The 11050-nt window shown below is 50.9% G+C and overlaps 1 protein-coding gene across 3 annotated transcripts in view; it reads right to left on the bottom strand.

Annotated features, from left to right (window-relative positions):
• Window positions 1-2124: 2124 nt before the first annotated feature.
• The window catches only part of ARHGAP10 (Rho GTPase activating protein 10), a 322621-nt gene continuing 313695 nt past the window's right edge, over window positions 2125-11050 (bottom strand). For all 3 annotated transcript variants that reach the window (XM_040967286.1, XM_040967288.1, XM_040967287.1), the window contains one exon: window positions 2125-2861. In XM_040967286.1, coding sequence (XP_040823220.1) covers window positions 2773-2861 — 89 coding nt within the window. In that variant the 3' untranslated portion in view covers window positions 2125-2772. The remainder of the gene's footprint in view (window positions 2862-11050) is intronic.

The raw sequence follows: 11050 nt of genomic DNA, 5'->3' as shown, positions 1-11050 counted from the left end.
TGTAACAGCCAGAACAAGACAGCTAGTAAAGCATAAGAGCTGATGACTAGCACACCTAGCAGCATCCTAGGAACCTAGCAATGTTTCTCTCAGTAGGAGCCAGGATAATCCCCAGCCCAAATACCCATCACTGTACCCACATCCCAATGACAGATGTTCCTGCCATTGTGCCATAAGCTCTTGGCTTTACTCTCACCAACATCTTCTTTACAGGCACAATGGCCACTGGAGAAGGCCCCGGGGGACACCATCAGACGCAAGCTCCACAGCCCCAGCCAAAGCAAGAACCAAGCAGCCCAAGTGCCCTCTTTAGCCCTAAAGTGAGCCAAAGTTAGGCTTAGGCACACAGGCCAGACTTTGCAGACATTCAGAGCCCAGCCACAAGCCTCCAGCAAGCACACAACCAAATACACTGTTTCTCTCCTGGGAAAAGGGCCATCCTCCAGTGTAAGAAAACTCCTCCTGATCCCATTACTAAGTATATTTTGGGCCATACCCAGGAAGAAGCTCCCTGCCAGAGGCCTTGGCAAGACTGCCACACTGGTACTCAGAGTCATGTTCTTGGAGGAAAACTCCAGCCCTACCTTGTTCATCCCCAGATAACCAGAGGTTGGGTCTGTGGCTTGTAGGGATACGACCACCTTTACAGCTGCAATGTGGTGGGCCTTCAATCACATCACACTGGCGTCCTGCAGACCAGATGGCCCTGACAGTGTTCTCAGCAGGTCCATGAACTGACCACCTGCTACACCCTGGACATGCTACTCCTGTTAAGCCACCTCCACTCCAAACCTTTTGGTATCACTTCCTTTAAAGGAGGCAGGGACGGAATCATGGGGCCAATTTCCTCTTGGCCAAGGTCACAAAAGGTGTCCAATCTTAGTGATTTGATTAACCAAGCAGGAGAAAGCTCTTCTAGGGTGATGGCTGTAGGGTGCAACTCACTGTCAACAACAAAAACCCAACCCTAAGTAAGCAAGTACATCACAACCTGGTGCAGTGAGTCTGTACCAACTGGCAATGATACCTGGAGAGTGCCTCCCCACCTGAACCAAGCCATGCTGTCAACAGGTGTGTCTTATTTTTTTTTTTTTTTTGCAGGTTTTGGTGATAGGGATATACCATACTTTCCTTTGACATGCCTAAACTTCTAAGCAGAGTAGGGAAAGGGACTGCTAGAACACAGGACACTGAAGGTTAGGCCAGCACGCCCTAGGCAGAGGCCTTGGGCTGGATGGGGTAGAGTGATGCTGGCTCCTCAGCCATCTCCATGTACTCCACTGAGGCAACCATGGTTCAGCATTTTAAATCACATCGCACTGAATTCAACAGTAATTTTCAAAGGTACATCCCCCCAGCATATACAGTCCCAAACTCAACAGTCTCACCTAGTCCTCAGGAGTTAACTTGAGAGGTTGTTAGCCAGCAGAGCAGCGAACTCTTGAACCATCCAGTTCATCCAAGGGACGGGAAGCAGGCACATGTTCATTTCAGCAAGTCCCCAAGACAGAAATCTGCAGGAAGAAGCCTCCTGTAGCCAGAGACAGAACAGGTCCCCAGCAGCCTCGACACAAGGCAGGCTTCAGGATGCCACAGATGTTGAAGCTGAGCTCCACACTCCCAGAGGCCAGCTGGGAGCTTGAGCCTGGACTCAGAGGCTGTATACACACTAGAACAGCCATCAGTGTCAGACATGGGGTCCATGCTGGGTTACCCTTACAGGTTTCTCTAAAATGCTCTGAAGGCTTTGAGCTGCCAGCCTGGGACCACTCACAGTTCTGTAGCACCAAGGCCTGGAAGACCAAGGTATGTTAGGGTGTGGGTGGGAGAGAGCTGAGCAGGAAGCTGTTCACAGACAGAACACAGCTCACACCATCAGTCGTGTCATGTCCCACTCCAGGCCGAAGTGGCCAGCAAGAGACACCACCGTGAGGGATGCCACACATCCTGCCCCCAGGAACTCACCCTGCTGTGGAGAGTGAGGCTCCCTGTCACCACAGTGTGCCATGAGCATACACCTGCATCCAGGGAAATCAATTTCCCACTGTCACACTACTGCCAAACCCTAAGCTGTTAGGGAAGTGAGCTCTGTGAACTCTTTCCCACAGCAGGACAGACACATGGAAAAGTGAAGTACATTTTATTTCATTTACAGAGACCTCGGAGCAGAAAAATGGTGTTTAGGCAAAGAGCACACAGCTGAGGAGCACCAAAGAGAAGCTGGTTATAAATACGCCGGAGTGCTCTGTGGGTGGAGTGAGCATAAGTGTGGCTGGTGCCCCCCAAGGAAGGAGAAAGCTTCAAAAGAGCATCTCCGCTTTCCTCTGGGTCAAGACCATGTCCCCTGGCACCAGAAACAGCCCCCTCGACGCCATGGTGACCAGAGGCATGCTAGTGTAACACTGCGAGGACAACAGGCCTTTGTCAGATCTCAGCAGCAGGTGCACTGGGAGGGACCAGGAGCTTCGGTAGGTGGTAGGGCACAGTGGCAGAAGGCCACCCTCCCATCTGTTCTACAGCTGAGTAATAAAAAAATCTCAAATCCTGATGCTTGGTAGATGAAAGGTCCTTTCTGTCCATCTAGCCACTCTTGATCCACACCATCTGCAGCTCCAGGCAGTGACGTCTAATCCCCTCCATGGCCCTGGGGTGTTGGCGGTGGTGGGGAGTTCCCAACTGTGTAGGTGGTTGCATGGCCACTCCCAGCAGGTGCTTGGGTGCCAGAGTCAGTCAGGGGTCGGAGTGGGGTCAGGGAGCTCCAACACCAAGGAGCTACAGTAGTTTGACGTAATTCTGTGGAATCAGTCCCCTCTTGCCGTTCAGAGTCCCTTCTAGCCAGCCAGGCTCCCTCGACGTTTGCACTGAAAAGGGAAGAGAAATCACTTTTGACCAAAATTTTCCCAGGTACAGGCTTCTTGGTGTTGGCTGCACCGTGATGAATCCTGATGGCTCAGCAAGTCGGCTGTCTCAAGGCAGGGGACAGGCTCAGCTGGGCTTCCCATCACAGTTCTCACCCGCCTTCCTTAGCCTCCAGCTGGTCTCCCAGCTCCCCATTTACACCACCATGCAGAGTTGCTCAATGAATGTTGCCCTACCTACCCGCAGCCCTTCTCAGCAGCCTGCACACATATACCAGGGCCCTGGCCCTGCACACCTCCTATCAGAACCCTTCTGCTCCACAGCCTGTTGGCTGGGAAGGCGTTCCCCTGGCTGCCTCAGCTGGCAAGCTTCCCCTCAGGAAGCCTGGTGATCTTAGGAATCCACTTCAGCCTTCTCACACTTACAGGCCTCATGGGCCTTGGCCGACCACTGGTCTGTATCCCACACTGGATGGGGAACTCATGAGAGCAGGCCTCGTCCTTCACAGTCAGGGCACAGAGTCCAGCCCTTGCACATTTCTACAGAGAGCTGCAATGCATCCACAGCCATGGGCACAGGGTCCAGGTTGCCAGCAGCAGCACGTGAACATCAAATGCAGAATCATTTAACAACAGGTCCCTGTGCAGGTTCCCAAACACAGGTGGGAATGACAGGGCAGTTGTGGCCCACCAAGCAGATCAGCTCAGAAGCTGGCTGTGGAAGGCAGCTTCCCACCAGAATCCATGAGGAAACTTACATCAGCAACCAAGTCAGTCCGTCTCTTTTTGTCTCTCTCTCGTACACACAAACACACTTTCTGAAGTAATACTCAGCCTCACTATGTCTCTCTTTATCCTATGACATTTTGAATGCCAGTTGCCACTCAGCAAAGTGAGTTCATGGCCCCATGAACACACAGCAAACACCAACTGGCAAACACTGATGTTTGATCCAGTTTTATTTGTTCTTTCCAACAAGGTAATCAATCAATTGTTCCTCCCCCTGCCCCTTGAATGAAATAAGTGTGCACGCCAGATGTCCGCATCACACCCTGACCTTCTGTTATTCCTTTCCCTGCCCCAGCCCCACAACAAACTTCAGACTTGAAAGCCTCTACGTATCTACTTCTTTGGCCATGAGGTCCTCCTACCCCTCACCCTAAACCTGGGCAGCACCACTGGATGCGGCAGATATCAGCTTGAGCCACTGGGATTCCCTTATGCTCCAGAACTGACTGCTGATGGGTCCCACCTGTTCCAGGTATAGGGTTGCTGCGGGAAGGGAAGCTGAGACTTCTGTCTCATCTAGGCTACACCATGAGCTGTATCATATATAACATAACTGCATACCTAAGACATGAGACTTCATGTTCCCCAGTGCCTCACCCAGAGTCAGACACATGATTATCTGTGCAATGAATGAACAAATGAATCAAAGGTAATGTTCTCAAGGTGATCTGCCAGCAAAGTCACTTGGTTCAATGACCTCGACATTGATGCAGTTCCCAAGAAAAGGAATTCTGGGGCTTCTCACTTCATCCAAATACCCAGGCTGGCAAAACCACTCCATGCAGCCACCAGCCCAGAAAAGGACCCTTGGGGTTGGAGTAGCATATAGCCAAACAAGGGCCCTAAAGTCAGAGGCCTTGAAAGAGGCTCCCAGCTGACGAGTGCTGGAGAAGGGTAATGGGGGGCACAACCTTGGAAACTTTCTTCCCTTCACAGGCTCTTTCTCTACTAAAGGGGGTCCTGGGACTTAGCTTGCAGCAGGCACTCAGACTCGACTGCAGGGCCCAGTACAATAGTTCACACAGAACCACCTTGACTATGCTGTCTCTTTTCCAACACACATGCTAGCACATTAGTCAGATACAGTGTACTTAAGAGTAAACAAAGCTGTGTGACTTCCCACAACAGGGGCAACAGGGAGAGGAGGGAGCAGGGCCAGGCCAGAGATCCTTAACAGCCACTAGCAACAGAACAGAGGCTTGTCCACTTCAGGGTACCTCCCTGGAGGGCAGCAGCCAGTGGGAAGACAAGTGGCACTGTGGATACCTGTAATAGCCAAGAGCTATGGCCCAAGGGTGGCAGTGCCGGGGGGTGGGGCAGGGAGAAAGGAAATGAGAGTCCAGAGTGCTGGCAGCCATCAGCCCCCAGGCACACATGCTGCAGGTGGGGCCGGGAGAACCTCCCACTCTCTCTGAGGTCTCAGCCTGAAACACCCATCCCAGACTCCCGTCTGTACTTGGTTTACAGTACAGGTTGTTGGCTTCCTCCACCAACAACAGCATGAAGTTTAATGTAATATACCAAGTAGGCTAGGTCCCCAGGAACTTGGTCCAACCTAATACCAGCCTGAGTATTTCTGTGCAGATGTAGCCAGTTATGCCACATGCCATGTAGAATCATGGCTACATCAGCAGACATGGTATAAAGCACATGAGCCTCAGACCATGGCCGGCCTCAACCCATCAGGTGAAGCAGGCCTGAACAGAACATGGGCCAAAGAAAAAAGAGGAAAAAAAAGGGAGGAACAGGAGGAGGGACTGCTACAGCTGCCTACACTTGGCCTCTAGCTGCAGAGACCAGCTGGACTCAGCCTGCTGGCTTACCCCAAAGGTTTTAGCCTTTGCCAGTTTCCACAATCACATGACACAATTCCTTAACACACACATACAAGCATGCTCTCTTTCCCTAGGCAATGCTGACAAATGCAGGCCACAAATACAGGGGAACACAGCACCTCACTATGTGGAGGGCTCTCAGTCTGCAGGCTCAAGGAAGATTATGGAAATGACATAGGGGTCATTTCCATAATTACTCCAAGAGTCAATGGTACCCTGGCTGCAGCTCTGGCTCAGTCATGACCCAGTGACCCTGCACAACATTTCTCATATCTGAAAGAGGGTAAATTTCAGCTCATCGGAAGTCATTGCAAAGATTAAAATGAGACCATTTATATTGGAGGGCTGGCAGGAACATGTCCATGGAGAGCAGTGACTATTATTTCAATCTCAAAACACAGGTGTGTCCCACCTATCACTCCGTCAACCTGTAAGCACTGTAATCTATTAGCCAGAATTTATGATACTCCTTCCACTCAAGGCCCTTCAATCAGGCCACACAGGCCCTTGCCTGTCAACGCCCCACACACCAGGGCCTTTCTGTACCTTACCGGGTCTGTTTGCCTCACTCAACCAACACTCTTTGGAAAAAGAAAGGTGTCTTTGTTTGAACTTCATTGTTGCTTAGATCACTTTCCTACTTGAGAGCTGCATCAATCAAACAAAAACTTAATAAACACTCAGACCAATAAAAGTAACCTGTCCTGATAACCCAAAGCAGTTTAGAACTTGATGGTCATGCTGGGAAGGGGTGGGACAGATAAGAGCTGACTAGAGTGGTGAATCCCAGCTTCCTGCACCTAGAAGGTGCTGGCCAAAGCCATGTGATGACTGGAAGAGTCCCAGTCTTACTCTCTTAAGAGGTCCTGGGATCATGTGAGGACTGAACCCAGACACTGGTCTATGCAACCAGAACCCCACATTCTTAGGCTTGGAGTTGACCTTTCCAGAATAGCAGGTTTGGCTAAGGCCCCAGACACCCTTACAACGAAGATGTTAGATGGGTGATGTGCAATGGTTAGGCCACAACTTGGAGTGCCCATGGCCCATACTGGAGTGCCGCTCCCAGTCGTGGTTGCTGTTTCTGATCCAGTTTCCTGCTGTTGGATCGTGGGAGACATCAGATGATGCTTCAAGTGCTTGGGCCCTTGCCACCCACGTGCAGGACCTGAATACAATCTCCAGTTTCCAGCAATGACCTGGCCTAGCTCCACGGCTGCAGGCATTTGTAGTTCCTCTCCATCATCTCTGTGTGTGTGAATTAGCTTCTCAAGCTGATGAAAAGAAATGAACATTTAAAAACTGGCACTATGCAAGACAGGATAAGATAGGACAGGAAGACCAGGAAAAAAGGGCTAGTGCTGGTCATGCTGTGTTTATGGCAGGTATCAGAAATCAGCATCAATTTGACAGGTGTCACTTAGGGTTCAAGAAGCTGCATTTGAAATGCTTCTGAGGGTCCAATTTCTGGCTCTGAGGTCCCAGGCTGCTGTGACACATTCATACCAGCGCCTAGGCAAGAACAGTAACAATTGACCACTCAAACTCCCTGCCATCACAGACGCCATAGAGGACTGCATGGAACACGCAAATGCTGAGACTGAGCCAACCAACCACCTTCTACAGCTGACTGGTAAAAACTCTGGGAATGCCTATCTACCACTCACTCACTTATCAGCTCATCATTCCAGAGCAGGGTGGCAAGAGCAGCAGGGGTCCTGGCAGGCATAGGTGGTCTGGCCAAGCCCAAGCACGGCTTCCTCTACAAGGAGCTGTTTGTAGGCACAACAGGAACCTGCCTGCCACTGCTAGGAGCAGCAGGCATAGCAGTGCCATTGTCTGTCACCCCCTCCCCATTCATGCCCTTCTCCGAGGGGTGCATTTTGCATGTGGGGGCCTCAGTCCAGGGACCCAGGAACATCCACAAAGGGGACACTAGAACATGGAGCCAGCTGTGTGTGCGGTCAGAGGCCTTAACCTCAAAGAGCTCGAGGCCCTCTCCCATACCCACAGGAGGCAATAGACATGGGGAGGTATGGAAAAAGCAGATCAGGGACAGCCAGGTCAGCAGCTACACCATCCACACCAGAAGGCTGTGGCAACCCAGCTGCTCATGAGCCAGTCATGACACAGGCAGATGGTATGGGGACGACTGGACAAGCATGGGGGCATGCTGCCTCTGTGTTAGGCATAAGCCACACACCCTATCCTGCCACTTACGGTCCAGGCAGCTATGAGCCAGCTGCAAATCCTTGGAAATCTGATGAAGCCCTGGGATAACATTTTTGATAATCCTTGTAAAATATATAGGACATACAGTATACCACTTTAAACTGCAAAGCCATTTTTACTGGCATACAGACAGTTATAATCTTGTGCCATCACCATTGCTGTGCCTCTCAGGAAGTGCATCCTCCCAGAGACTGTATCCAGCCTTCCCTCCTCCAGCTCCTAGCCACCTCTTTCACTCTGTGTCACTGACATAGAGACTGAGTGGGTTCAGTGACGGCCTGTGAGGCTCCCATCTCCTATATGAGTGATAGTCCTGGCTGCTCCACTTCCACCTGGGAGAGACCTGGGTGGAGTTTCAAGCTCTTGGCTTCAGCCTGGTTGGGCATGCCACTGCAGCCATTCCGAGCATGTATCAGGAGATGGAAGATACGTCTCTGTCCCTCTGTGTTCCTTTCAAATAAATAATTTTAAAGCACATTTTAAAAATCAGCAGAATCATACAATTTGCTCTGTAGCTGGCTCATCTCACCCCACCTAACTCCAAGGTCCACCCCTGTTGCTGCATGTTTCCAAATCTCTTTTGTGAAAATAAGTATCTTCATTGGAAAGGCAGATTTCCAGAGGAAAGAAGAGAAAGATCTTTCATCCACTGGTTTGCTTCTCAAGTGATCTGAAACCAGGAACCTCTTCTGGGTCTCCCATGTGAGTGCGGGGTCTCAAGGCTTTGGGCCATTCTCTGCTGCCTTACCAGGGCATAAGCAGGGAGCTGGGTGGAAATTGGAGCAGCGTGGACATGAAACAGTGTCCCTAGGGGATCCTGGCACTTGAAGGTGAAGGATTAGCCAATCAAGCCTAAGTCCGAGCCCCCAAATCTGACCTTCATGGCTGAACTACACATGTTCACGTCACATTCCACTTACCCCCTCAGCTGTTGACGGGTATTTTCAGTGTCTCCACTGCTGGCCCTCAGGAACATTGCTGCGGCGACTCCAAGTCTACAGTTATCTGGTCCAGATGGTACTCTGTTTCTCTGGGCACAGAGCCAGCTGGGTAAGCACTGGCCCCTTGGCATCTCTTATTAACTTCCTGAGGACCCCCCACACCTCTCCTCTCCACCATTCTGCAGTCCCACCTGCCCATTCCAGCACCACCAGCAGGAGTCTTTGCCACATATCCTCGCCAACGCTTATTATTCCATTTTCTTGATACTGGCCTTGCTGATGGGGGTGAAATCATAGCTCATGGTGCTCCTGCCCTATCATTACGGCCTGCCATCCCATAACAACAAGACTTGGGAGCTGGTGACAGGGATAATTTGGGAGAAGCCAGCTGTCAGAACTGAATCAGGACTCAGGTTTACCCGTGTAAACAGCATATGTGACAAAGATTTAAACCACCGAAGCAGCATCATAACATGGTGAACACCAGGAACTCACATGTAGCGTAAGAACTACAGTGTGACCAGTTATGGGAGTCCTGGCTCCCTGGGTTCTCCTCTCTCGCCCCATCTCATCTATCCTGAGTCATCAGTGGTTAGAATTTAGTATTTCTTGCTCTCTTTACACCAACTGCAGCTAAAAAATACAGCTTTATACACAAGTACACATCCGCAATAATATTTATTTAGCTAATGTCTGGGCTTAACTAGAATCACATGACAGAACCATCTGCCACTTATCTTTGTACTTAACAATTTTCCCTAAGATTCCCCAAAATCAAGAAATTTGGGAACAAAACTCTTGAGTTGTGGGGTGTATACATGATTGATGTTTAAAGACAACACTATAATTTTTTCCCAAGGATGACCCTGTACCTGTTTAAGACCTTTCAGCTTTAATCGCTGCAGGCCTGAGAGGAGCCATCCATCCACAACTGCTCACCAAGCAGTGGTGAGATCAGATGGCATCTACAGTGGAAACCAGCAAAGAACCTGGGGCAGTGAGAACCCAGCCTCAGCATCGAGTGTGCCAGCCCTGCCCGTCTGAAGGAGGATGGACAGCTGCAGGGTCATCTGTCTGGAAATAGACCAGTCTTCTGGCAACCAGTGGGACATGTTCCACAATCTGGGTGCTCTCGGGGGCCATAGCTGCACTGGGACTGCACACCCTCTGCTGTCCCCAAGGGCTTGGTAAGAAACAGCTGGGTCTCCTATAGAAGCCATCTTCAGCCTAGAATCTGAACTCACAGCTCACATCCGGGCCACACAGAAGGAGCAAGGGACAGCTGCCAAGCCGCCGAACTAGTGAAGCTGCCTTCCCTTCCACACCCGGGTGTAGGATTTCTCACAGTTGTCTCTCTTCCAAGCCTCCTGACAGTGTGGCCCAGAGGTCACTCTGACCTGCAGCTTGTTTTCTCCAAAGGCCACTGAATGCCATACACGGATTTTCTTCCTTTCCTGGGAGAGGGACAGAAGCCTTGCTGATCGATGGAAGATGCCAAGGGGACAAGTGACCCCAGGAAGACAGTCTCGGGTCTCTTCACAGTGCTGACTGCTGCTGGTTTGCACAAAGGGAACATTTTTGGCAACACTCCAGGAAGGCCAAATTGTAAACACTGGCCACTTGGAACCTGGCTCCCCAGAAGCAAGTCAGATACTGGCCAATCCGTCTTGCCCTGCCACTGTGATCAGACAGGAAAACCCCATAGCCATTTGTGGAAAGGCCTTGCCAGCCAGGTTCTGGGCAAGCACATATTTGAGCTAACTGAAAAGCCAATTGCATGCCAAAAAAGAATGTTGGAACATGCACACCAAAGACTGAGCTGCCACGAGGGCTCTTACTGGCCACAGGAACTGTCCCTGAGGACAGCAGGACCCACGGTGACTGAGCTGATGGCCTCCTGCTGGCCTGATGTGCACTGGCAGAAAGGAACCATAAGGTAGTTGCGAGTCGAGTGGCTCACATGAAACCAGACACTCACAAGGGCAGACAGTATCAACACATCAGCAAGGCATTTTTGGAGCAGCTGGCCTTAGGCAGGGACCATGGAGACACCCCAGGTGCCCCAGCCAGCAAGTCCAGACAGAGGCTGATGCCAGTGCCACAGGGCAGAGTCCAAGGAAGACATGACTTGGCTGAACACATGTAAATGTCCTCAGCATACACCAGCTGTGCTCGGGGTATGTCACAGCCTCCACCAGAGGCTGCTGGCCTCCAAGCCGGGTCTTCCAGGAGTACTCAGCACCGTCCTGGCACCTGTCCTGAATCCTGCAGATGCCCCAGGATGTAATGCTGGAGGAAGCTATGTGGGGTCATACAGGAAATAATATAGCTAAAATCTAATCACCAATGAAGCCAGAGAGAACTGAAAAATATCTGTGCAAAAGAAATTAAGGAT

The sequence above is a fragment of the Ochotona curzoniae genome, unplaced genomic scaffold (genome assembly GCF_017591425.1).
Source record: "Ochotona curzoniae isolate NIBS_2020 unplaced genomic scaffold, NIBS_Ocur_1.0 scaffold_4506, whole genome shotgun sequence".
Taxonomy (NCBI): domain Eukaryota; kingdom Metazoa; phylum Chordata; class Mammalia; order Lagomorpha; family Ochotonidae; genus Ochotona; species Ochotona curzoniae.
This window is presented reverse-complemented; position numbering and strand designations above follow the sequence as displayed.